The 27,891-nt window shown below is 40.3% G+C and overlaps 1 protein-coding gene across 1 annotated transcript in view; it reads left to right on the top strand.

The window, feature by feature from the left end:
• Positions 1–21,723, top strand: part of MTDH (metadherin) — a 53,668-nt gene extending 31,945 nt beyond the window's left edge. Inside the window, exons 8-13 of the mRNA XM_045004648.1 lie at positions 1,343–1,441; positions 4,395–4,522; positions 5,264–5,383; positions 10,051–10,170; positions 18,420–18,576; positions 19,925–21,723. Of these exons, the coding sequence (XP_044860583.1) occupies positions 1,343–1,441; positions 4,395–4,522; positions 5,264–5,383; positions 10,051–10,170; positions 18,420–18,576; positions 19,925–19,995 (695 nt within the window). The 3' untranslated portion in view covers positions 19,996–21,723. The remainder of the gene's footprint in view (positions 1–1,342; positions 1,442–4,394; positions 4,523–5,263; positions 5,384–10,050; positions 10,171–18,419; positions 18,577–19,924) is intronic.
• The last annotated feature ends 6,168 nt before the right edge of the window (positions 21,724–27,891 follow it).

Raw genomic sequence — 27,891 nt, 5'->3', positions numbered from 1 at the left:
GGAAAACTTTGCTAGCATTCTTTCAGTGCTCCACCAGTATTGGTTTATCCTGGGAGCTTTGCCTCCTGCACAATCAAGACAGCTGACTGAAACACTTGGAGAGCAGCATTTGTACTCAGCAGGGTATTGCATATAACAGCCAGCGATGATGATTGCTCTTACTCTCTCCTGCTACACTGCACTCAATGGTGAAACCTTTAAACCTTAAGAACTAGTAGAGTTAAGAGCCAGGAGTGAGAATCCTATAAGACAGCAGTTCTCAAACTTTACTAACCTGAGGACCCCCATTTTGACTTAAAATTTTTCACAGACCCCCAAGCTGGCTTCTAATTTTCCTTGGGGGTGCTCACAGCCCCAGGTCCCATCCCTGCTCCACCCCTGCCCCTCTTTCCACCCCTTTCCCCAAGCGTGCCCAGTCTCCGCTCCTCCCCCTCTCTCCCAGTGCCTGCTGCATGCCGCGGAACAGCTGTTCAGCAGCGTGCAGGAGGCACTGGGAGGGTGGGGGAGGAGTTGATCAGCGGGGCCAGTGGCCCTTGACATGACTTGTGGATCCCCTGGAGTACCCTCTGCAGACTCCAGTTTGAGAACCGCTGCTATAAGACATCTTCTGAAAAGCAGAATTACAGGCAAGTAATTTTACCATTTTCATAAGAATCTGATTGTTGTACCCTCAATATACAATCAACAATAAATAAGGTTCAGTGGAATGTTGTGTAGTCAGTGTTTATCTCTTTCCCCATAGCCTGTGACCCCTTAATTTTGACTTTTTGTTTCAGTATTTCTAATTTTTTTTTCTTTTACTGGGATCTATAAATCCCCACTCTTCCCTCTGAATATGCTTCATTTTGGAGGCAGTCTGTGGTGTCCTTTATCACTGTGACTGAATGTTGTGTGCACTCGTCATTGTTCCCCCCTCTTGGCTTGAAAAAGAGAGATTAAATTTGGTACCATAGTCCAGTATGTTTCTGCTGGACTAGCAGGCCAGCCTGCTGTGTATAGAGAATCTCTAGAAGACTTTTATGTCGGTCCTTCTGAATGTAGAACTTCAGATTGCAAGCAATGTCATAGTGAATCTAATGAGTTTTTTGAAATCCTGATAATTATTCTTGCTCCTTCTGAATTAAAATATGCACAGGAGAAGGGGGGAGAGCAGAATTCCTGCTCACTCAGAATTCTCTGATAAAAGTTTTATTTTGTTTGCTGGATTCTCCCTCTTTTTCTTACCTTACCTTGTTACTTCCTATTATTTTTAAATAAGAGAATTCAGCACCACAGACCCAAGTTTATAAGCTAAAAAATATTCCAAAGTTTTCATAAGTGTATTTCTTCTGCTCTCTTACAGGATCCAGCAATGAGCCAGTTACTCAGCCTGGTACTTCTGATTTTCAGTGGGATTTAAACCGCAGTCAGCCCCATGTTGATGATGAATGGTCTGGGTTAAGTATGTTCCTCTAAAATTCTTGTGATTTAAAATTTTCTCTGCTTTTTTTCAGCCACACAGTCTGAACTTTTACATTAATTGGCTTCTGGTTTTATATTCTGTTGCTTTTGCTTTATATCTTTCATTTCTGTAATATTAAATGTCAATTTAAGGCACAGATATCGGGAAACTTACTTACAGCTGAAATCCATAGTTTTAATGATTATGTAAATATAAAATAGTCCTCAAATAGTTATTTTTTTAAGCTGAATCACTTGGTTAAGGAAATGTACCTGTTTCAGATATGGAAAAAAACTGTATCCAGTTTCTTCTGGTTTTTGCTAGAAATAGTCTTAATAAGTAATTGAATCCCAGAATGAACTGTACTGGCTTGATGTTACGTAGATACTGCTATGGGATCCAATAGAGTGGGTTAATACTCCAGCACATGAGTACATAACAAGCCTCTGAGCTCAGTTTATGTATTGGTCATAGCACACTATATGCTTTACTGAGTATTGGAAGACATTTGAATTCAGCCTGTTTTTTGTGAACCATCTAATAATAGTAAAAACACACAATTATTGACTATATAAATGTCCCCTACAGTGAATACCTCTGAAATCATTTTAAGAACTGGTATATAAAGCTCAGTTTCATCATTAACTCTTGATTTCTTCTTGTAAATTTGAAATATGATCTTGTAGTTCCTCAACACAGATCAGTCTTTCCAAATGTGAAGAGTATAAAATATTAATATAACTGAATATTTAAATCTTAGTCCCTACTATTAATACTATACTTGTAAAGAACACTTACTCTCTTATCAGAGGGGTAGCCATGTTAGTCTGGATCTGTAAAAGCGGCAAGGAGTTCTGTGGCATCTTATAGACTAACAAACGTATTGGAGCATGAGCTTTCATGGGTAAATACCCACTTTGTTGGATGCAAGCCATGAAGTGGGTATTCACCCACGAAAGCTCATGCTCCAATACGTTTGTTAGTCTATAAGGTGCCACAGAACTCTTTGCCACTTACTCTCTTGTTTAAGATATGTTCACATTAAGCTGCTTAATATTTATGGATGTTTATGTCCATGGTCAAATCTAAGCAGATAACTTTCCATATCAATCTAGTGCATATCCATTGGCTGATTAGTCTAGGAAACAGCTATAGTGTTACTGGCTAGTAAGTTTTATCCTGTCAACTATACTACTGTATTATTTATTAAACAATTACTAAATTGCTTGTAGAAAGATAGTATCTTTAAGAGCAGCGAGGAAGTAATATATGAAAATAGTGTAGATTCTGTATGACCAGTTTGACACAACTAGTCCAACACTGTCTTTTTTCATCCGATTTAATAATACAAACTTGTTTTTTTATAGCTCTTAGAATCATCTTAGGGTCAATCACTTGTCTGAATTCTAAAGGGTATAGTTATCCAAATTCCTGAGCATGTTGAGCCACTGGGAATGTTTATGCTTACATAGTTTAATAATGTCATGGATATCAAGTAACTGAAATACAAATGTGAGAGAAGTGGGAAACATAAGCGTACGTATTTGTGTACGTTATCCCGTTTCAGGTTGGATACAAATAAAAGTACTCAGATGCAGAGGTAGCTCCAGATTGGATAGAAAAGAAAGGACAACTTTGGGATCTTCAAGTGAGAAGCCAGTATTTTGCTAAGGATTTTAGATGTTAGGCTATAATTGGACCATATCAGTCTGTCTTACTACCTTGTACACTAACTTCACCCCAAGGTGGGAGGGAATTCAGTTTTGGCAGTATTTTAAATGATTTGAGAAGTCAATGCGTGGAGAAAAGGGATGCAAATATAAATATTCTGAATTCAGACTATTCATCATTGGTAAACAAGGTTTTTGTGTCCTCCTCCTGTCCTCTTTCCCTCCCCCCCCGTTCTCCCTTTACGTTAATTTCTTTAGTCTCCTCTCATATTTATGGTACATGGCATAAGATGTTAACTTTGAAACCAACTTGTCACTCTGTACAAAAGAGTGTTTCCACCTGTCTTCATAATTCGCTCTAATCAGTATTTCTACTCTATGAAATATGAATTGACTTATTAAATCTGTCACATTCATCAGTGACAACATATTTGCACAGTCCTCAGTGAAATAAACAACCTAATGGAAAAATGGAGCAAAGACCTGCAAAACTTGAAGAAAAATACAGTATGCAAAAACTCAGTAAATCAACTTTTAAGTTCAAGATTGAAAACAAATCAACAGAATGCATTTATATACCAGTCTGTTTACAAAGAGTCACCTTGACTGCTCATACCATGGTTTGAAGAACTGGGCTAACTGTTGAAAATGAGAACTAATATCCTTTTTGTACCAATTTATGCAATAAAGTATCTTTCTTCCAGGATCTTAATTTGTCGGTAAATGTGGATGCAGTTTATAAAGAATTCATATTGATAGCAATTTTGGCCAAGAAAATTAATTTTCCAGAAATTTAAATCTTTGTGGACTTTTAGTATTTTGTACTGTTGTTGAAGTAACAGTATTGCCCATCTAGAAAAAAAATCACTTTAGAAATTTAAAATATTACAATATTTTAAATTGGTTCCATTGCAGGATCTCAAAGCAATTAGGTCTTATTTTTTGGTACTGTATGACTAGCCAGCAATTCAGTTGCTTTATCAACAGTTTCCCTGTTAAATGGAAGCTATGTAACTAATTACAAGTAAATGTATTCTATTTGGTATTCTGTTTTACCTACCTCAAGCCCTCGTCAAGCATCTTCCACTTACTAATAAAAAAATAAACCTATAGCATTAAAAATAATAATAATGAGTATTTGTACTATCTTAACAGCAAAAGAATTTAGAGTTTATTACAGGATTGATTTTTGAAGTGCTTTTGGCATTTTTCTGAAAACTGGCAATTGTATTGTAGAGTAAGTAGGTTTTCCTGAAACTGTCATTATTTTTTAACCTTCGTAGATGGTCTTTCGTCTGCTGATCCTAGCTCTGATTGGAATGCACCAGCAGAAGAGTGGGGGAACTGGGTAGATGAAGAAAAAGCTTCTTCTGTTCCACAGCCTGAGGAACCATTATCTGATGTTCAGAAGGTAGATAACTTAACTTATTGCATACGAAATTTTCTACCTTATCCTTTACTACCTTTTTTGGATTATAGTAGTAATAAACAGGCAATTTAATTCCCACATTACACTCACTTTTCATTGAACATGTATAGTGGTGCCGTTATTGTTACAAACATAAAAGCACAACAGTCAAGCAGGAAAACATTTAATGTGTCACTCCTCATTGCCCAAATTAGGATTGGTATGGGGCAGCAATTCCTTGAAATGAACATTTTTCTAAGTGCTTGCATTTTGCTCTGCAGCACTTGCATGCGATTGCAGGTGGATGAAACTTTTTCAAGGTATCTTTAATATAGCTTATCATAGCACTGGCTCTACCGCCAGTAGGTTCTGGAGTAATTTACAAAGGAAGGGATAGAAGTCGAGTGCTCACTGTAGACTAAAAATGTCGAGCTATTGTGCTAGTATTGAGAGGAAAGCTCACAATGCCTACCAGGACTTTGGTATTTTGATTATGCAAAGCAAATATGTCGTCATCTTTGGCCATTTGCCATTCAAGTTGCTGTTGACAGTGTTGCTAAATAGCATGAAAAGAATGTTTTCTATTACCAAAATACTCTTAATTTTACGTGGCCATTTGCAGCTTTAAGAATTTAAGTATAAACGATACAAAGGATTGACATGTATACCATCTTTAGAAGGTCAGCGAAAAGCAGTGAGAAATTATACTTTCTTTGGACTCAGTCTTGTACTTCTAATACTCAGGCTTCAGATGATGAAAGAGAAAAAGCAGAGCCAACTCTCCAGAGCTGTAGTAGTGGCAAATCCAAGAAGAAGAAGAAGAAGAAAAAGAAGCAAGGTGAAGAAGCTAGCTCTCCTGCACAGGTAAAATAAAATAAGATCTCTTTAAAATTAATTTTAAAAGATGCACTTGATTTTTTTTCAATACTTTTGAATTATATTCCATTTCTGCTTGTCAAGAATTAATGTGATTCTTCAAATACTTGACTGATGTCAGTTATAAATAGCTGCCTGACTCTTTTGGTGAACATAATTCAAAAAATTGAATCATGTTCATCAGATTCATTCAATGTCAAATATTTCATTGTTGATCAACAGAAAAATCATGAAACATGAGGGAAAATTTGGGTGTTCTTCCCAAACCAGTTCAGTTTCGCTTATCCTAAACTATTTATCAGCGTCGGGGATGGGCCATATGTGATTATAGGCCACCTCATCATGCAGTTCCCTCTATAAAGCTAAGTCTTGAAACAAGTTAGTCTTTTTGCCCCTACTGCTCCCCTTGTAAGGCTGTTTCAGAGTTCGTCTTCTAATGGTTAGAACATTTGATTTCAAGCCTACATTTTTTCCTTTGGATTGAGCAAATTTGAGTATGAATGAGTCAGTGATAGATTGTATTTCAGAATGTTTCAGTGAATTGTTCCACTTTGAATTCATCTTTCTGAAACATGGTACACCAGAATTGCACATAGTACTCCAGATGAGGTAATAACACTTCCCTGTCTCTAGTGTAAATACTTCTCCTGATGCATCCTAGATTGCATTAGCCTTTTTCTCTGTTGCTTCCAACTGATATGTCCCCAATTTATAGCAAAAAAATTTGTAGTTCGTCCCTAAGTGCATGACATTGCACTTTGCACTATTAAGTTTTGTTTTATTCCATTTCTATTACTCCAGTTTTCAAGGTCATCCAGGTCTTCCTGTATGATATGCCAGTCTTCTTTCATATTGACAGTACTTCCCTACTTTGTGTCATCTGCAAATTTTATTAGCATGCTCCCACTCTTTGTGCCAGGTAATTAATGAAAATGTTAAATAAGATTATCCCAAGACCGATCCCTGAGGAACTCCACTAGTAGTCTCCATCCAGCCTGGTAATTTACCTTTCAGCTTGACCCATGGTAGTCTCCCCTCTAACCAGTTTGTTACTCACCTTTCTGTTCTCATTAATTGCCATCATCCCAATTTAACTACTGATTTCCCATGTGGAACTGTATAAAATGATTTACTGAAATCCAGGTAGATTAAATCTACTGCATTTCCTTTGTCTAGAAAATTGGTTATTTTCTCAGAGAAAGAGATCAGGTTGGTTTAGCATGATCTACTTTTTGTAAAACCATGTTGTATTTTATCCCAGTTACCATTTATCTCAGTCTTTACTCTCTCTTTCAAAATTTGTTCTAAGACCTTACAAACATCTGTCAGGGATGGTCTAGATCAGGGGTCCGGAACCGGGCCGCGAACCGACCCCTAGCACATCAAGCGGCGTGTCTCCGGCGGGGCCGCTGAGCCCCGCCCCGCCCCGCCCCGCTCAGCCGCGTGGTGAGGGGGCGGGGCTGCGAGCTCCGGGCTGAGCTCAGCTGCCTCCGCTCGGCGTGGAGCTCCCAGCCCCGCCCTCTCACCACGCGGCTCTGAGCGGGACGGAGCTCAGGCCCTGCCGGAGACACGTTGCAGCTGTCGGGCGAGGCGCTGAGGCTCCGGGTGAGGAGGGAGCCGGGGGTAAGAGGCTGGGGCCAGCGGGATTGGCTAAGGGGCAGGGAGTCCTGGGGACAGTCAGGGCACAGAGAGGGGGCGGAGGTTGGGGGGGCGATCAGGGGGCAGGGAATGGGGGGGTTGGATTGTGGGTGTTCCGGGGGGGTCTGTCAGGACTCAGCGGGGGGGGGGATAGGGGTTGGGGCAGTCAGGGGACAGGGAGCAGGGGTGGGGTCCCAGTGTGGTGGGGGTCTCTAGGGGATGGTGAGGGGACAAGGAGCAGGATGGGTCGGGGATTCTGAGGGGGGCGGGCAGTCGGGGGGGCAGGAAGTGGGTGGGGGTCAGATAAGGGGCAGGGCTCCCACTAATTCTGCATTATGGTCAGTTGTATAATTATTTCATTATATATTACAATAATAATAGAAATAAAAGTACAAAAATAAATGTAATGCGCTTGAATCGTTCCAAAACCATCCCACAGGTCCGCGGAATTTTTTTTTCTACGAAACCGGTCCTTGGTGCCAAAAAGGTTGGGGAACGCTGGTCTAGATAATACTTAGTCCTGCAATGAGTGCAGGGGACTGGACTAGATGACCTCTCGAGATCCCTTCCTATGATTCTATGATACAATTGAGGTCAAACTAATGGGCCTGTCATTTCCCAGATGATTTTTGTTCCTTTCTTAAATACAGGTACAATATGAGTGAGCTGGAAGTTCTTTTGGCATACTCTTATACCATATACCCTAATGATATGGTGGTGATGTGACTTTATCTAAACTCTTACTTAAGATTGTGATTTAGCTTGATTTTTGTATGAAATTCTAAGTCTCCAGGAATCATAACTTCCTAGGAGAAGCTACACTCGATCTCAGCAAGCTAGGTCTGGACAAGATGTTAGTTACTACCTGGGCAGGAGTAAGAGTTCCTTAGGTCACCTCAGTAGTTTATATATTTGCAAAGATAGCACAAGAGTTTCACCTCTATCTAGTGCTACTAGTGTTCCCAGACAGGGTGAGCTCATTCTACTGGGAGAGTAACTACTTTAGCTGCTTGTGCTCAAATGTGTATCAAATGCAGGGCTGCTTTTCACAGTTCAGTTTAGACTTTTTACAAATCATTACTGTCTCAAATCTGGAGTCATACTGGATGTTTTTTTGGAGGAAAGCAGTCCTTCAGTGGGTTTTTTGTTTTTGTGTTTTTGTTTGTTTTTTTAATTGGTCTCACTCCTTCGGACTGTTACTACTTGCCAGTCAATTACAGTGAGACTCTGCAGAGGCAGTTTCCTAAAGAGAAATTTAACCAGTAACTGAGATTTGTAACTAATGCCTTTGGAGAGAGGGAGAGGCACTGTAGATTTACAGTATCTTACTTGTGGTAAAGAAAAAATGAGGGTTCTAAAGAAGCAGAGCTTCTAAAATCACAGCTTGGAATGCTCAAATTCCACACTCAGTGTTTGTGAGTTTGTGTGTCTTCTGTATAAAGGCCTGTGGCTTGAAAGAAACAACTCCTCCAACAGGGATCTGCAGAGGCAATATATTCTGAATTCCAGGTACTATAGTTACATGTAACCTACCTGTCAATTATCCTGTCAAATTGATTCCTATCCAAAGAATCAAGTGCTAGCTACACGCTAGTATCTCTAATTTCATTTAATTTTGCATCTCCAGCTATGTTTCATAAAGTTCTTGTTTAATACTTTTAGTTCTGATTTTCAGTTTAAGAAAACTACCTTTTTTGGATTAGTATATCAGCATAAATGTACAAAAGGTGAGAATAACTTCTTACCATCCACAGAGCTTATAAACAGTATTAAAAAACCTAAATTGCTTAAGTCTCTTGCTTGATGGGTGCATATAGAACTGTCAATATGAGAGCCTGTTGTAAGGTTAGATTGCTATTGCACTAGGACAAACTAGTTTACAGTTTAAATCCAGAACACTAAAGTAGGTCTGACAGCGATTTTCTGATCTGAAAAGTGATTGTGTACAGATGGGAACTTCTTATTCAGTGGCTATACTTCAATATCTGCTGATTTGAGTGACCAAAAAGAAGTAAATTTTAGTTAACAGACGTCAAAGGCAGTTTAAAAAAAAAAAGTGAGCTGAATTCTATTCCTCCTCGTTCACCAACAGAATTGTTACAGTCTGATTGGTTCCATCTGTGCAAGCCGAAGGGAGTGTGTGGAGAAGGGATGGTCCAATGTTTAGGGCATAGCTTTGGTCTTGGGGCATTTGGGTTCAATTTCCTGCTCTGCCACAGACTTTGAGACACCTTGGGCAAATCACTAGGCCTCTGTGCCTCAGTTTCCCCCATCTGTAAAATGGGGATAAAAGTACTTTCTTAATTTACATAGGTGATGTGAGGATAAATACATAAAGATTATGAGGTGTTCAGATACCGTGGTGGTTGGGGCTATATAAACACCTAAAATAAAATAATTTCTCTGTAGACCTAATTTGAAGACAGTAGAATTGCATATACATCACTGAGGGCGTAGCTTTTTCTGCATAACCTTCATTAATAGTTTTGATGTATGAAATAAGCTGAGTTCAGGTTTAGTCTGCCGGGCTCATGGTTAGAAATGTCTTTTTACTTGTAAACTGAGCATGGAATTAACAAATATCAAACCCTAAATGACAATTTTACACAATCAGTTTTCAGAATAGAACTTCACTTTAAATTTCACACATGCTTCCATTTTACATATTCTCACACACTTTGTACATACATTTGAAGTGCTTCATAATTTAAAACACTTAATTATTTTGTTTGTGATAAGTAATTGACTTATATAGGTTGTTGCTTTCAGGACATGACTGATTTATCTTGCCTCAATAGATATTTTCGTGTTACATTCTAGAAACTATTTGTAATAATCCTGGCCTGTACTGCATGTCCAGTTGTATTAATCTAATACTTTCTTTACATGTGTACTTCTCTTAACGTCATTCATGCAACCTAGTTGAGTTAGTATCACAGCAGAACCAAGACTTAACAGGAAAAGGATAAATGGAATTCTTCTGCAGGTGTTGGCTCATTCCCTTCTTTTTTCTGTAGGATGCTGAAGACCTGGATAGAGAGGTTGGAGAGGAATTCCAGGAGGATACTGCAAAAGCTCAACCACAACAGGAAATAGCTTTTTCTTTAAAGACCATAAGCACTAGTGAACCAGCTGAGGTATGAAATTTAAAAAAATGTTGTAGGTCCTATTTTGAAATACTCAAGATGAAAAACTGCATTGAAACATTTTATTGACTTGTCTACATCCTTAACATTACCATCACTTCAGGCTATGTGCTTGGAACGTTGATTAGGTGCACTTCTGCCTCCTTAATTTAAAGGGCACGTCTGCTGACTCAGTAGACCTTTACCCGGTGTTTATTGTTCAAGAAAGCAAATATAACTGAATAAAGTATGATTGCATTAACTGGGGGTTTACAAAGTAATAAATCAGACCTGATATAAGAATGGGAGTGAAACCTGGATTATATTGTATTCTGGCATCCACATTAACAGAATTGTTAAATTTCAGTTACGAAATCTTTATTCTGGCTCTCTCAGTGAGCTGTGTTGGCCCTTCAGATTCCAGTGTTGGTAGATAGAAAAAACATCTTTAGACTTGTAAACCAAATTTGATATGGGGAAGTAACTGAAACAAATAAGATTCATTTTTGAAATCTGTACTTTCAGGGAATTTAATCTTGTATCTATTACATAATCAATCTTAAAATGCACTCCCATCTCAAGAATTGAAAAATTGGAGGAAATTTGCATGTGGAAGTTGCATGTAACAGGTGTGAAAAGAACTATGTGTCATCTAAGTCAGTAAATGCTCTGGCAGCGAGTTTCATCTCTTTGAAACAGCAAGAAATCTTTTGGTTGTGGGGGAAGAGAGGAGAAAGGAGGCAGACTGCCCCCCTCTTCCCCCCCCCCCCCTTCTCCAAGCAGCAGGATCTTTAGATATTGTCACTGAATGATGCACTCATCCTCCAGCACAGGATCTCTGCTTCTGGTAGTAGGCTGGAATCATGTTCAGTGTAGATGGCATTTATATATAAACTGAAAACATCAGGCACACTTTACAAAATTGTGTTACACATAAATGAAATATTATTTAAAAGTTAAGTAGGCCACTACAACTATGTAGTAATGTTGGTTTTGTCAATTTCTGTTAGTAAAAGATTCTTGTAGTTATGTAATGGCTAAAACTATAAAAGTCACTGAGACTGCTGTTTGGGTGGTACAGTTTCTTCTGATGGGTATAGGTTTCCACTAAGGCATGTAAAATTAGAAATTTTTTTAAAAAACATTCCTCTGACAAATACAAAATGTCATTGATTTACCACCGATAACAAGGTCTAAATTTCAAATAGTTATTTATTAGAATAACTTTGTAGCAAAGATCACAGATCACCCAAAGGAAACAGATATAGTAAGATTTTTATAAAGAATCTGATTTTTTTTTATGATTTATATTTTATGTGAAAATAAAATTCTGAAAATTATATTCAGGCACTAGAGCTACCTAAAATATCCTTTTAGTCATCCAGCCTCCCACCTGAAGTGCAACACACCATTCAGGATCTTCCGTTTGACGGCCAGGGCCTGTTCGCTGAGCAAACTGACTCTCGTCTGCATACCCTGAAAGACACAGGAACACCATAAAATCCTTGGGCATGCATACCCCAGCAACTCAAAGAAAGCCATTTAAGCCTCAGCGCCCGCAACACCGCCCCTTCCCGCCTAGACCTAGGCAGGACTTCTCCGAAGTAGGTACCCATGTTGTTAGACCATCATGCCCTCCTTTGGAACAAAGCCAGGGCCAATCCAAGTGCCCCCCCCCCCGGCCCTAAGCGCCCATTTTGAAGGTGCGCTCGAGGACGGACTACCAGTGCAAAACCCGGCTAGCTATCCCTTTCTGAACCATCTATCCTGTTTCTACCATGCCGGGTCCCTTATTACATCGGACCGTTGGGTCCTTCGCATGATAGAGGCGGGATATTCTATCCGCTTCCGATCTATCCCACCCTCCTTCCCTGTCCTTCTTCAGGGACCCTTCTCATGAGCAACTTCTGTACCTCCTGGATGAGGCACTCCTCGCCCTAAGAGCAGTGGAGGAAGCCCCTCAAGAGCTCAGGGGCAAGGGTTTCTACTCGTGCTACTTCCTCGTTCCCAAGGCAAAAGGAGTCTTAAGGCCCATTCTGGACCTCAGGGAGCTCAACAAGCACATTGTCAACCTGAAGTTCCACATGGTCTCCTTGGCCACGATCATCTCCTCTCTGGACCCAGGAGACTGGTATGCCACCCTCGATATGAAAGATGCCTACTTTCACATCTCAATCGCCCCATCCCACAGACGTTTTCTCCGGTTCATGGTGCACAAGACTACCAGTTCACAGCCCCTTGCATCTTTACCACGTGCATGGCAGTCATGGCAGCTTTTCTTCACCATCATCACGATCACGTGTTCCCGTACCTCGATGTCTGGCTTATTCGGGGTTGATCTCGCCAGCAAGTCCAGTCTCAGGTGCAGTTCGTCATGGACACATTCGACTGCTTGGGCATCATGCTGAACGCCAGCAAATCTGTACTCTCACCAACCCAGATGATAGAGTTTATCAGAGCAGTCTTAGACGCGAGCCAAGCTTGGGCTTTCCTCCCAGAGGCCCGGCATCTAGCTCTAACAAACATAATCACCAACCTCTGCAGGTTCCCCACCACCACGGCGAGGCAGTGTCTCAAGCTGCTGGGTCACATGGCATCCTGCACCTATGTAGTGCAACATGCCAGATTGTCTCAGACCCCTACAGACATGGTTGGCGTCTGTATATCGACCAGGCCACGACAACCTAGATATGGTGCTTACAGTCCTGAGCCCCACACTCGACTCCCTGCGCTGGTGGCTGGACCCTCAAACGGTAGGTACTGGGGTCCCGTTTCATCCTCCTCAACCCACCCTGACTCTGGTCACAGATGCATCTGCGCTAGGATGGGGGGCTCACCTCAAGGACCTGACAAAGCTGGGTCTGTGGCAGGAAAACGAGCTAACTCTCCAGATCAGTATCAACGAACTCAGGGTGATCCATCTTGCATGCCAAGCGTTCCTTCCCCATGTAGCCCTGAGGATTAATCTGTTGGTCTGTATAAAATGTCTTTTTGATAAAAATGTGTAGGCTGCATAGATTAATAGAAATTTTCAATAGCTGTAATGCAAGATACCTAGAAGCTTCTAGGCCAGACATCCTGGCCTATTTCCTCTGTGACGCTGAAAGCAACCTTTAAGACCCTTACTCAGAAAAGTAATAATAGGAGACAAACCTACGCAAATTGTCTAGGGACTTTTGAATGTCTGCTAACCTTTCACCTAAATAGGGTGAAGAGTGGGGTTTTTCTGCCCACAAATTTCACACATACACCCGCAGATGCGTACATACTGTCATTAGTACGCACATAAAAGGTCAGCCTATGAAAACAGGTACCCTCACCTTTCCATGGGGGAAAGACAAATTTGGGCATAGGAGGAAGGATTTCTCCCTATAAAAAGGGTGACAATCCTCCATTAGAGAGGTGATACATCTTTCTATTCTTGTCGTCTCAACCTACTTCGAAGCCTCTTTCTCCTATGAAAGCTGTCAATACTAAGTCGTAGTATTATTTCTTTTCAAAGTTGTAAGTATGAACTCTAGTGCTATTGTTGCAAAGTGCAATTAGAACTGTAATATTTGTAACTTTGTAATCTCAAACTGCTTTTAACATTTTACATTTACTTCTTGTTTCATTGATTTTAAATAAAAGGTCTTTATGACTAATTCTGTCTCAGTGTAGTTTTCTGTCACATACCCCAATCTCCTTGTATAAATTCTGTGAAGCCTGATTCAAGACGAACTTTATCTTCTGATCACACACATTGGCGAGCCATACCCATATTATTATCTATCAATTATTACTAATATTAATTAATTAGAAAATTAATTATTAAATAAAACTTAATTAAGTGGATAAAATCCACTGTCCCTACTAACCCTCCCCAAATCAGGCTACACCCACCTACGAGACCATTGCGTGGAAGTTCTGACAGACAACACCACGGCCATGTTTTATCCGAACAAACAAGGCAGAGCCCGGCCATCGCCACTCTGCCACAAAGCCCTTCTTCTGTGGGAATTCTGATTAGCCCACTCCATCACTCTTCAAACTTCGTACTTGCTGGGTGTTCGCTCAAGCTGTCCATCAGCACGTTTTGGACGCTTCCTCACGCACGAATGGTCGATTCACTCGGAAGTCATCTACTCGATCTTCCGCACCTGGAGGTTTCCCCGAATTGACCTGTTCGCTTTGTGGACCAATAGGAAATGCCCAGCCTTCTGCTCCTTGAGGGATCACAGTCCAGGCTCGATCAGGGACGCTTTCCTGATCTCGTGGTCAGGCCAGCTTCTCTACACCTTTCTGCCATTTCCGTTGATACCCAAAGTACTTCTCAAGGTCCGCAGGGACAAGGCGGATGTCTTACTGGTGGCCCCTGCCTGGGCCTGCCAGTGCTGGTATCCCACCCTGTTGGATCTATCGATATGGGCACCCCAACATCATCCTCTCAGTCCCGACCTCATCTCACAGAGCCAAGGTTGTCTCCTACACTCGGACCTTCAGTCCCTCTATCTTATGGCCTGGAGGATCTGTGGTTAAACCAGGCTGAGCGCGCTTGCTCGGACTCGGTACAGTGCGTACTCCTGGAAAGCCGTAAACCCTTTACGAGACTCACTTGTGAAGCTAAATGGAAAAGGTTTTCCACCTGGTGTGCCCAGTGGCAGATATCCCCGCTCCAAGCTCCGATACCCTGCATCCTGGACTACTTGATGCACTTGAAAGACCAACATCTAGCCTTCAGTTCCCTTAAGGTTCACCTCACGGCCATTTCAGCATTCCATCCAGGAGCGGCGGGACGCTCAGTGTTTGCACACCCGGTCGTGTGGCACTTCCTGAAAGGTTTGGAAAAGATCCATCCCCCGTTGAAACCTCCTGTGCCAGCCTGGGACCTGAACTTGGTTCTCTCCTGTCTGATGGGGTCTCCTTTCAAGCCACTGGCTTCCTGTTCACTCCTCTACCTTTCCTGGAAGGCCGCCTTTCTGGTGGCCATTACTTTGGCATGCCGGGTTTCCGAGCTATGAGCGCTCACATGTGAACCACTTTATACTATCTTACACAAGGATAAAGTTCAGCTAAGGCTTCGCCCAGCCTTCCTGCCGAAAGTGGTATCTCGTTTCCATGTAAGCCAGGACATTTTCCTGCCGGTTTTCTACCCGAAACTGCATGCCAACCTTCGGGAGCAGCGTTTTCCTTTACTGGACATTAGAAGAGCTCTCGCCTTCTATATAGACCGCACAAGGTCATTCCGTAAGACGACCCAGCTGTTCGTCGCCATTGCGGAACGGATGAAGGGCACTCTGGTCTTTGCCAAGCGGATATCTTCATGGATTACCGCATGTATCTGTATCTGCTACAGTCTGGCAAAAATCCCTCTGCCTGCTGTTATGGCTCACCCCACAAGGGCTCAGGCATAGTCTATGGCCTTTCTGGCAAATGTGCCCCTTCAGGATATCTGCAGGGCTACCACATGGGCCTCAGTGCATACCTTCACGTCACACTACGCCATAGTCCAGCAATTCCGCGATGACGCGGCCTTTGGTAGGGCTATTCTTCAGTCTGCACTACCTTGACTCCGACCCCTCCTCCGAGGTAAGGCTTGGGAGTCACCTAACTGGAATTGATATGAGAAAGCACTCGAAGGAAAAACAGTTACTCACCTCTTTGTAACTGTTGTTCTTCGAGATGCGTTGCTCATATCTATTCCATTTCCCCCACACACGCACACACCTTCCTCTCTGTCGGTGTAGCCGGCAAGAAGGAACTGAAGGGGGGTCGGGACGGCAGAGCCTTATATAGAGCGCCATATCGGCGCCACTCCAGGGGGCTCCACAGCTTGCCCGACGGGTAGCTGCTAGGGAAAAGTTTTCCGACTTCCGTGCACCCGGCACGCACACACACCTAACTGGAATAGATATGAGCAACACATCTCAAAGAACAACAGTTACAAAGAGGTGAGTAACTGTTTTATAAGTGTGGCTGACTATCCGTGATGGACAGCAATGTCCTTGCTGAATGATACTGTTGTCCAAGTAATAACGAGGTTGCTTTTTCAGTTGAGAATAGGTGAGTCTGCTGTAGACTTGCCATGCTTATCCTTGGTTGGAGGGTACTGAAGGTAATCTTGTACTCTTATTCATCTTCACCTAGGAGTGGGGAAGGCATACAGAAGAATGGATTGCAGTATCAGTATGCTGATGCTACATAACTATCCCATTTTATTAACTCATTCTTGACTGTCATCCAGTGAGCAGACTTTCTAAGTAACTCTTATGATGATGAGAAAACTGGTTAAAACTCTACCCAAAAGAAGACTGAGGGTAGTGATTATGGTTTTAATTAGTTTGACAGATGTGCCTGTCTTTTCTGGAGACCACGGAGGGTGTTGGCAAAATAGGTTAGAGAATAGACAACCCTCCTGCTTTCTGAGCCTGGACATACTGTTGTGGTTATTACCATCTGACAAGTCCCTGTCTGCAAGGCTGACCTGCCTCCACCATCCACAACTTTGTGAAATCTAGACTAGATTACTAGGTGCTCCATAGTTTGGCTTCCTTTGAAATTGTTTTACAACAAGCTGCAAAACGTGGCCTCTTAGGATACATCTACACAGCAAAAAAGACCCGGGGCAGTGAGCCCGAGTCTGGGTCAACAGACTCGGGCTTTTGCTGCAGGGCTAAAAATAGCAGTTTAGACATTAAGGATTGAGCTGGAGATGGCTCCAAGACTCTCCCCACTCACTGAATTTCAGAGCCCAGGCTGCACCTAAAGTGTCTACATTGCTAGTTTTAGCCCTGCAGCACAAGCCAAAGTCTATTGACTTTGGCTCTGCTGCAGGTGTGTGTTGCTATGTAGATGTACCCTTACTTGCTACTCACGATAGCAAATGAAATTGAGTCAGTCGTGCTCATCCTTTGGGACCTGCTCTAACTCATGGCATTCTACCGGATTCAATTGTATATAAAGACTTTCATAACTGAGAAATTATTCTTAGCTATATGGGTATTTCTTGTAAGAGTTTATTATAAGGTTCCCATAAAGTTTTTTTTATTATAAGGTGCCCAGATGTCATGACTGGGTACAATATAAATCAGTAGATATAAAATCTAAGCCCTCTGTACTTGAATCGTACACAGGGCTTATGATCTTGGTTTATGATCTTGTCTGTCCATTACAATCAGTTTTTGTCCCTAGAATCAGTCATCGTGGGGCTGAAGGCAGACCTTTTCTCAGTACTCTGACACTTGCCTTGGTAGCGTCAAGTCCAAGCTGCTTTAGTCTATCTGTAACCACTTTTTATAGAGACCCTACATTGTCTTTTCATCTGTTACCCATTCTCTCCCCTACTCCTGTGGATTTAAGTCCTTTTTAGTCAAGTGGTTTACCCTGCAAGTTGGAGTTTTTTCTTGTGCCATAGTCCTTTTTGTTCTGGCTGGTGTTTGGGGTGGCTACCTTTCTGATTTTTGTGTTTTGGCTTGTATTTTATTGTGCTTGAATCCAGATAAGAAGTGCCATACGAATAGGTTACATAAAACGGTTTTACTTAAAATACAAGTGCTGCCTGCAATATTTGAACATGTGTATCTCCAAAAAAAATGCAGTAATTGAATTTGCTTTTTTGAAATACTATAAATGTAGCTAATGGGATAACACTATAAAGTATCTTTCCGTTAGGCTATTATACAGTGGTCACCATTAAAATCTTACAAATTTTGCAAGTATGTAATGTTATTGTAGTACTACTAGCAGTATATGACTGCTACTGGACAGACATGGTATTGTGAATACTTAAGCAACATTAACTAGACACTTTCTGATTACTGTAGAATGTGTGATCTTATGAACCTTGTAGTAATTGGAGTTGTGTAGTCCTGCTTAAATGATCGATTGTATTACTATGAAATAAAAAGTGTGTAATATTTCACAGTGCACTACGCAGCTGTAATAAATACATTCCTGTAAACTAGATCAAATTCTTTCTATCCTTTGGATTATTTTTCCTTTCTCCTCACCCCAGTTACTTTGACTAGAGGAATGAAATGGCCTAGTAGCCCTGTAAACATTTATTCAAACTAATTCAGTTTTTTCACTAGAGGGCAGCCATGATCTTATGACTCTGTTGGTAAAATTTGACAAGACATTGATCGTAGTTTAGATTTGTTTTCAGTATTATCCTTTCAGAAGACCTGTAAGTATTCAACCAGAAATGCTAGTGCTTAAACAATTCGTAATGTTATATACTCTATACTTTACCAAATTAATCCAAAAAATGTTTTTCAAAATAGCCTGAGGAGACTCCTCCACTTGCTGTTTCTACTGAGCCATCTGTAATTGTATCAGAGTGTGATTCTGACAAGATCTCTTCCCAAGTGCCACAGATGCTACAAGAGACAGATGTTTCCAGTCCTAATATTAAACAAAACAGTGTGCCTCCTCCACAAAGTAAGTAACACTCAGTATGAAGGTCAAGTCATGCTGACTTTTTTTTGGTTAAATTTACATGCTTAATAACTGGGAGTACTATTTAACCATCTGCTGGGTGCGGGGAGGAGAAAAGGAAGACCTGTATTTGGCAAATGCAGTAGCTTTTTGCTGTATGGAAACCTGGATTCAAATCTTTTTTTGTATCACAAATGAAACTGGTGCCTAGTGTTTTCGAGTCCCTACTGGACGCTTGTATCGGGCTGTGGAAAATGAACAATTCAGCATACTTGGTAAATTTTGCTTACTAAAGTCAGAACTGGAGATTTGTGTTATGACTAAGATGCTTTGGCAGACTTATATGAAAAGCTTGTACAACACCGACCTGTCTTGTTACTAACTGTAAGAAGTCCTATTAGTCTTGATTATCTTTTCTATTTTGGAATTTGTAAGGGGCCAATCACTATAGTATTTAAGGACCAGCCTTGTTGAAAAACATTAACAGTTGAATATTTTTTCCCTTTGGATTGAGCATATTTGAGTATTAATGCATCAGTGATAGATTGTAGTTCAGAATGTTTCAGTGAATTGTAGTAGTCATGAAAGAGCAAGTGAAACATGGGAGTAGCTGGGTACTGGGCAGGTGGATGTGGCATATGGCTTTCTGCCATACACACCTCAGCCTAAGCTATTGGTGGTATGGTTTTTGTTTGCATTGTGCTAATTAGTACCTAGTGGCTCCAAACCAGAGATCAGGAACCTGTACTCATGTGTATCAAAAAGATGGTGCCTACCTCAAAGAGCTTGCAATGTAAGTACATGAGGGGAGCCAACAGATGGATACAACAAATGCGGAGGGGGGAGAGTACAAGGTGACAGTGAGATTGTGATTTGTGTATTTAAAGTGTCTAGAAAAGAACAAGCTAGTACACTGGACTGCTGTCACTTGAGTACTAATAATTTAGAGAATCCTAACTTCTTAGCTACAAAGGGCTGAAAAGCTTACTGTTGTGTAATAATTTGAAAGATTCCTAAATATTTTAAAGCACAAAACCAGAGCCCATCATGTGAGAGGAATTTAAGCAATAGACTATTTTAAATTTAGGTTGTCATCTTGGCTGATCAAATTCTACCCCCCCCCCCCTTTCCTCCCTGCATGGCTGATCAAATTGTACTTGCCATGCAGGGAGGAAAGTGGGGGTAGAATTTTGCAAAAAAAACCTGCTTGAACAGCACATGCTATATTTCTGCATAACTTCATCTTATATTAATGTGAAATGTACTGAATTAATATTTTTGAAGTGAATTGTGCATAAATGTCCTGAACCTTTACATGGGTTTCATTTTGGTTTTTTTACAACTTTTTTAGCCAAGTCTGAAGATAGCTGGGAGTCCCCAAAACAAGTTAAAAAGAAGAAAAAAGCAAGAAGGGAAACGTGAATTTCCTGAGATGGACGTGTGTTGGTGAAATGCTGTCATGAAGATTATGCTGTTTATGCAATAATTTGTGAACATGTACAGAATTTTATATATTTCAACTGATTTTTAAAACAGAACTGCTGTGAACACAACCATCTTTAAAAAGGAATCAAAGGAAATTGTGATAGAGAGAGCAGCAGAAAGTGCTACAGTGCTGGAAGATGCTTTGAAGAGTCTTTTTTTTTCCCCACTGTAAGGGAAAGATCTTAAATAAAATTTAAAAAAAAAACCTGGTGTTACAACACAGTGCCCTGTTTACAACAGATTATGCCCTATCTCATCTGCAGCTGGGAATAAAGTCTTGATTTTTTTTTTAAGAAAGGGTTGTCTGTAAAATAGTTGTCTATAAAATAGGTGGTGTTTCTTGCATCTCTTTTGAGTGATGTATAAGAAACTGAGATGTCTACCATTTGATTTTGCTTCATGCCTAAATAAGTGCTTTGATTAAATACATAATCTGCCATATTTTTACAATATGCTGGTTAGCCAAGCATGCTAGCCGTTAAAGGAATCACAAGTGCAAATAAAATCATTAAATAAAAATCCATTTGTACAGTTCAACCTTCATGGTTTATTATAAAAAGTTAAAGAAAATAAAAATTGGTGGGCTAAAAGGCTGAGAATGTGATTGCTGAAACTTGAGTATGGTTCATGAAGTTATTTTTGATAGCCTCTATTGCATTACTTGAATTGTTCAAAGTAACAGTATATTTTAATTAAGAATGTGGCAATGTGCATAAAATCAGTTCTATTGTTTTCTACTTGATCCTTTATTCTTTTTTTTGGGGGGGGGGGGGGTTGGTAAGTTCAGACTCATTTAAAATCATCCCTGATCATTTTTAAACTCTTAAAATAAAATTCATATTTCCTTTTCCCCTTATCATTTATTAATTACCTTTCCCTTTGTTAGGTTTTTTTTTAAAGCAAGATCAGCTGTTTTCATTCACTAACTGTACAGGACTTTAAGGATTTGGTGGAGAATGAAAGAATGACTTCAGACAGCTTTAATTGACATTGTCAAGACCACCAGTTATCAGGAATACATTTTTTTTTTACTGCCTTAACCTGTAGTATGTAGAATATGCATCTAGACTTCTTGAAGGGGATTAGTGTTTTTATAAGAAATTCCATGCAAGTGTAGCAGTTGTAAAATAAAGAATATTTCCCACTTGAAACTGTTGATTAAAGTGGTGTTTGAGAATTGTCATTATTTTCAGGCACTGTGTAATTGCATCATATCAAACTGGCAGGTTTCTTTGTATCTCTAAATGTACACTGTAAATAGCCTTTCCAAACTTGTGTTTGATAAGGACCATAATTAACATCACTTACTGAATTCTGGTAAAGAGCCATGATTTATTTCATGTGATTGACTTTGTTGGTTTTTGTGTGGCAAAGAAATGAAGCTGTAACCAATGGTACTGATCAGCCATCCACTATTATCTTATACAGGACTGCAGTTTGATAGTATTTACTTGCAAGACAAGAATAGTTAAAGAAACAAGCTGATTTTAATTGTACTGAAGACATGCCTTACTAATTGACAGCTTTCCTAATAAATGAATACTAACTTATACTGGTATCAAACCTATGTCAAGAACATGGCAAATGTGTTTATATGTTCAAAAGTTTTGTTTAATTCAATGACATTTCTAAGTTGATTTGTTTAAAATAAATTGAGCAAATTGATAATATTGTTTTATTTACTGGAAGGGAGTAACGCTTAAGCCTTGATGCCTATCCAGGATTCCATGTAAACTGAACTGAAATACAGTTTTCCACAGGGATTTTTAAAAAGGGAATGTTAAAAATGAAATCATGTAAAGTGCTATTGCTTGTAAATAACATTTCCATTTTGCTTGCTTTTTTTTTTTGTAAGTGTGACAAATACTTTACCTGTTTTAAATTTAGGTTTATAGTGAATGTCCAAAATTGTTTTTGCATGGTTCCCAGTCTCTACACTTGGCTAGAAGTGGCATTCTGAGGAGGGATTTGAGGACCTTAAGTAATGATGTTTCCCAAAAAAGCTTTAAAAATTGGATGGCTTAAGTGTTATATTTTTTCGTCTCTCTTGACAGAGGGAGTTGACTGCTTAGGGTTGCCAAATAAGTCCTTGAATCACTTGACATCTTAATAAAACTTGTTGCAAATAAAGCAGACTTGCTGCTAAACGAACTGCTGTTCCTAATTTATGCACATTAATTTTCTTCTGCCCAGTCTTCCCTTCAGAATGCCGTCCACTTAGCAGCATTCCCAGTCATTTTTTCACTAAGAAGTATATGGATTGATTGTCTTGGAAAATTGGACACTAATCTTATTTGACAAAAATGGCCCCAAAGGAAGATGAAACTTGTCTATGAATGGAGGTTTAAAAAAATCTACTTATTGCTTTTCTTTTACCCAAGTAACAGGTAGTCTTAATAATAAACTGTACACCTGGAGCAGAGAGAAAACAATACAGTTTAAAGAAATTAAGATGCTCTTTTTGCTGAATGTGTGGAATGTTTTCATGATTGAATCTAATGTATTGTTCTTTGTAATATTTCCCAAATGGTTTATATACACAACTTTACAGAAATTGTGGTTGTGATGTATAAGTGGATAGTTGTTGCATGGTTTAATTTCTTTTGTTTTTCTTTTGGGAAAATGTACAGAATTCCTAGTGCTTTGTTACAAAGCTAGCAACCTGCAAGTTGGTTCAAGGTGGATGAAAACTGTATTTCTGATATCTCCTTTCATAAACTTAAAGGAAAACTTACAGTAGAAAAACCTTATGAAAATATTTACTGAAGAATGTATACATTAAAAATGAATTTTCAAAACTGTTTATAGAAATGCCACTAGTATCACTATTTCTCTCTCAGAATTTTCTCATTGGAAGCTGCCATTTTACCAATAGTTCCCATCTGGAAGCCTGATCTGAGGAATAGGTCTTGAGTGAATGCATGACTAAAGTAGACTTTCAAAGTTAGTAAACTGCTTTATGGCTAATGTAAATGGTAAGTAATTAAACTTACTCAGAAGGTTCCCAGTTAAATAAGGTAATGTAAAACATCTTTGGTAGTCATGTATTCAAGTTTCATTTATATTCCACATCCTAATCTGCATACTACTGTCAGAGGGCAGATCTTTGTTTTTTAAATTTTTCTCTTCAGTCCAAATATACGAGTCTAGACTCTAGAGAGTGGACAGTAGGATGAAGATAGGAAAACAAAACTTTGATGTTAACCCAACAGTTCATACCAGCTGAGTTCCCATCTTCATGCAGGTGAATAATTTGCACCTCCATTTGGACTGTGGAGTTCTGATTATCAGGTTTTTAGCTGTGGATTTAGTCAATATTAGTTAAGGGTTCACTTGTGAGAGTCCCTTGAACTTTCTGTACAGTCATTCACCTATTTTTCTTGCTACTGTCAGAGGCAGTGATTACTGTCCAAGTGGATAGAGTGAGTTCCCAATTATTTTAGGGGCCGGAGCCAAGGGAACCAGCTGAAGGAACCTTGGGAAAATGAGGACAGACAGCATGTGGCTCCCCGGATGTTGCTAGATCTTCTCTCTTTTAGTGTCGTGTTAAGTCCAGCAGTTCTTCTGACTTTTCTATCCTGTTATGAACACACTCATGAAATGGAAAAAATAAATCCTTTTTCAGGGGCAGCCTTCTGAATATTATCCTAGACTATTTTGTACGGCAAGTTGCTTTGAATATTGATTTGCACAAGCACAGAACCCGAAAACCCAGCAGTCTGCCAGTTACTTTAAACCTGCTCTTGCTGGCGCTATAACTCATTTTAACGAAGATAGCCTAGCCATACAAAGGGTCTCCCTCTCAACTTACGTACCTGTTGACAACTTCATTTTTTAAATACTTCCCCATTGTACTACGCTTATTTTTCTAGTGAATTGAAGTAATTTTGGTTCTCCAGTGGAACCCAGGATGTGTTCAGTGTTTCAGGCTAAACTTCTAGTACAACAATGTACAGTGTTCAGAAATTCTTTAAAACAAAACAAAGCAGTTTCAGCTAACTTGTGTTTTTGCTACTCATGGCTCAATTATGGATCAAAATTCTGGCAATCTCAGATGAGGATTTGTGCAGTTCAAGCAATTGTAGCAAGTAGTCTCTTACCCTAAATTTACTCAGTATGTCACTTTCAGCACATGCTGGGGAAGAAGGTACAGTTCAGTAAGGACTCAACTGCTCACAATGAACTCTTAAGGGGAGTTGGGACCAAAAGGGGCTCCAGGTGTTTGCCCAGGCATGGACTCCCTTATCTGACTTTTTGGTGCTGAATCTTTCACATAGCTACTCCATGAAATTTACCTTGGTGCAATTATATTTGTTCCTTCCCCTTTCAAAGTTCTAATCTTGCAAGTTGCTGTGTTACTTGGGCACCATGATTCCCATATGTTTGTCTGACTGGGGAGGTGTCAATCCTGTTAAGGTGCCAATAGATACTTGCACAGGAGCAGACCACTGTTCAGGACAGTGGATTTGGGGGTCACTGTGGCACTTTAAACTGACAAAGTTGTTGTTGGGCTATCAAATGGTGTTTAGGATAGCACTTATATGATCATCCATATCTAGACAGCTAATACAAGCAAAATCATTTGCAGGGATCACACAAATTGTCAATGCAGTTTGGTCCTTCCTGGAAGCTCATGCTGGGTTATAAAGGTGACCAGAAGTGAGCCATCCCACCTCATGCTGCTGTAACTGGGAACTAGGCTACATTCTTGAGCACCCATCACCAGTCTTGTCTGTCATTTTGCTATAATTATAGAGCTATTGAACACAAGGGTCGGGAGAGTCTGAGCCTCAGCCAGAGTGACTTAGAGTGGGAACTGTCACGTGGTGAGCTTCCTTGATAATGATGGGAAATGTAGGTGCAAGTGATGTAGTGGTCACCCAGCTCAGTGCTCTGTGGTTATCCATGCCTTCACCCATGTGACTTCAAATAGGCATATGCCATTTTCATCTGACGAATAGAGAAGGTCCTCCAGAAAACATCCACTTCAACGGATAAAGATTGCTCTGATCGTTCCAAAGTGGTCCCAGAGACATCTCTATCTAGTCCTCATAAACCTAATGCTCAGTTTATGCCATCCATCTTCCTCAGGCAGGATCTGTTTTCCTGTGGCCAGTGCTACATCCCCTAGAGCTCTGGGGGAGAGAGTGTTTTTTGGGAGTAGGGAATATGCACTGTGCTACACGTGATAAGTTTTCTACTTGTGCTGATGTGCTTTCAGGTGTTTTGGGGGCTTACTGCACAAAGAGACTCTTGTATTGTGTTTAATCTTGAAGTTCCTAACTTAACCTCTGAAATAAGCAATGCCTTTAGGTTCAAGCTGTGGCCATCTGATGGGTAAAAACATCGCTCTGGCTGAGTACCACTGAAGAATTATCCCAGTTTCTTAACAAAGTTGACAAGCTCAGACCAGACTTATAACTGCTTGCATGCCTTACCTTATCCTGAATGCTTTCATGGCTTCTCCTTTTCAGTCCTTATGCTTGATAGTGGAAAGATTTCTGATTCTAAAATGATCTTTTAGTAGCCATCTCCTCAACCATGTGAGTTGAACAGTTAGAGTGTCTACCGCGCTGCTGGGAATGAGCCTCCCAGCCCAGGTAGACAGACTCATGCTAGCGGGGCTCAAGCTAGTGTATTAAAAATTGTGTGTGGACATTGTGGCTCCAGCAGAGGCTTGGGCTAGCTACCCAAACTCAGACTTGGTTGGCAGGAGTGGGGTGGGGGGAGCATCAGAGCTCGAGCTGCTGCACAAGCCACAATGTCTGTACTGCTATTGTTAGCATGCTAGCTCAAGCAGTGCTTCTGAGAGTCTGTCTACCCGCACGAGGAGGCTTGCTCCCAGCTGCAGTGTACATGTACCCCTAGAGACCCTTCTCCCTGCAGGTACTTAACTTACTAGACAACCTAGTGAAGACTATACCACCCGTGTTTGCCTTCTGTCTTAGTTCCTTTTAGCTATCTTCTTTCTCCCAGAAACAAAACTGAGATACTAATCCACACTAAACATTTCTGTGAATTTGAATGAAAATACTGGTTCCTAAAAGAGCTGGAAGACTTCTATAGTTTCTATAACCAGATCTGAGATTCCATCAGGGACACCTACGTTGCCAAGAATATACCCAGGCAGCAGGTTCAAAACAAACAAAAGGAAGTATTTCTTCACACAACAAACAGTCAAACCTGTGGAACTCCTTGCCAGAGGATGTTGTGAAGGCCAAGATTATAACAGAGTTCAAAAAACTAGATAAATTCATTGAGAATAGGTCCATCAATGGCTATTAGCCAGGCTGGACAGGGATGGTGTTCCTAGCCTCTGTTTGCCAGAGGCTGGGAATGAGCGACGGGATGGATCACTTGATGATTACCTGTTCTGTTCATTCCCTCTGGGGCACCTGGCATTGGCCACTGTTGGAAGACAGGATACTGGGCTAGATGGACCTTTGGTCTGACCCAGTATGGCTGTTCTTATGTTCACCAGCATGGTCTGCACCATGGGTAGAAAGAATGCTTCTCAAAAACTGTGGGGCTGCTATCTGGCTTTGCATGCATTTTTTTCCTTCTGTTGCTACAACTTTTATATACGTCACAGCAGATGCTGTGGTAGGCAGATCCTGCACACAGTTGTCCCACGCTCATTTTATTCTGCACATAGTTGTCCCACGCTCGTTCTGTTCTGGCCTTATGTACTTCTAGGGCAGTTCCCTGGTGTCTGGACTGGCTTATTTGGATATGGGTCACACTTATTTCCCCTTAGGCTAATCCAGATATCAAGTTTATTCTGATGATGCAGAATGAGGTTCTTTGGGAGCACCCTCTGTGGTCAAAGGTGTTTCTTTTAATATTTTATTTAAAGATTGTTTCATATGTTGCTTTCTCATGGGTTTTAGTGTGAGCAGTTCTGATGATGAACGCAGTCAGGTTTGTGTCTCTGCTTTCTAGCCTTTTACTTAGAATGTTCATTTTTTATGGGTCTTTTTTCTTCCATTTGATGGTTTTCCCTGTTTGACAGCTTTCAAAAGCATTTATTCAGCTGGGGCAATTCATATTGTAAAGGGATGATTTCCCAAAGTTTTGCTTTTTGTTTTCTCCACCTGCCATTAGGAAATTATATTACCAGGCATCTTGACTTGAGTAATATTGGACCAAGAGAACCTACATTAAGTAGTATGTACTTGTATGTATGTATGTATGTATGTATGTATGTATTTTAAATGCCTGAGGATATTTACACAACTTTGGACTATAGACTTGATGATTGGAATATCTTTTAATACCACACATTGCAGCTTCCCTTTTCTGACTACCAGAGAGCTCTAGAAACTATTGTAAGAATTAAACACTTCACGTTATATCAGAATATACCTTAAGACATTTTGCATTCCAATAAGAAATGGACAGAAAAGCCTCTTTTAATAAAAACAGATGAAATCTTGGTCCCGTTAAAGTCCATGGCAAAGCTCCTGTTGACTTCAATAGGGTCAGGTTTCCACCCCAGGTATTTAGGTCAAACAGCATCTGGTGTTTCTGAATAGAAAATACAGATACGCACACAAATATTTGCCATCTGGATACTGAGCTGTGGAGTTTTATGGCATGTTTTAATGATATTGGTACTTGAACCATCTTAGTTTTCCAACAAAACCAGTTTAAGTTCTATTGGGGAATACAACTTGCCCCATCTATTTAACATGGTTTGAATCCTGAACCGGAAGTCAAAGGAGATCTTAAGAATTGAATAAGAAATTCATTCCTCTGATTCTTTATAAGCTTGCAGTCTGATTTAAGGTAAATGTGCTTATGTAACTTGAGTGAGACCCTTAGACACTCTGT

Source organism: Mauremys mutica, chromosome 2, assembly GCF_020497125.1.
Source record: "Mauremys mutica isolate MM-2020 ecotype Southern chromosome 2, ASM2049712v1, whole genome shotgun sequence".
Taxonomy (NCBI): Eukaryota; Metazoa; Chordata; order Testudines; family Geoemydidae; genus Mauremys; species Mauremys mutica.
Note: the sequence above shows the minus strand (reverse complement) of the source record. Positions and strands in the feature narration are given on the sequence as shown.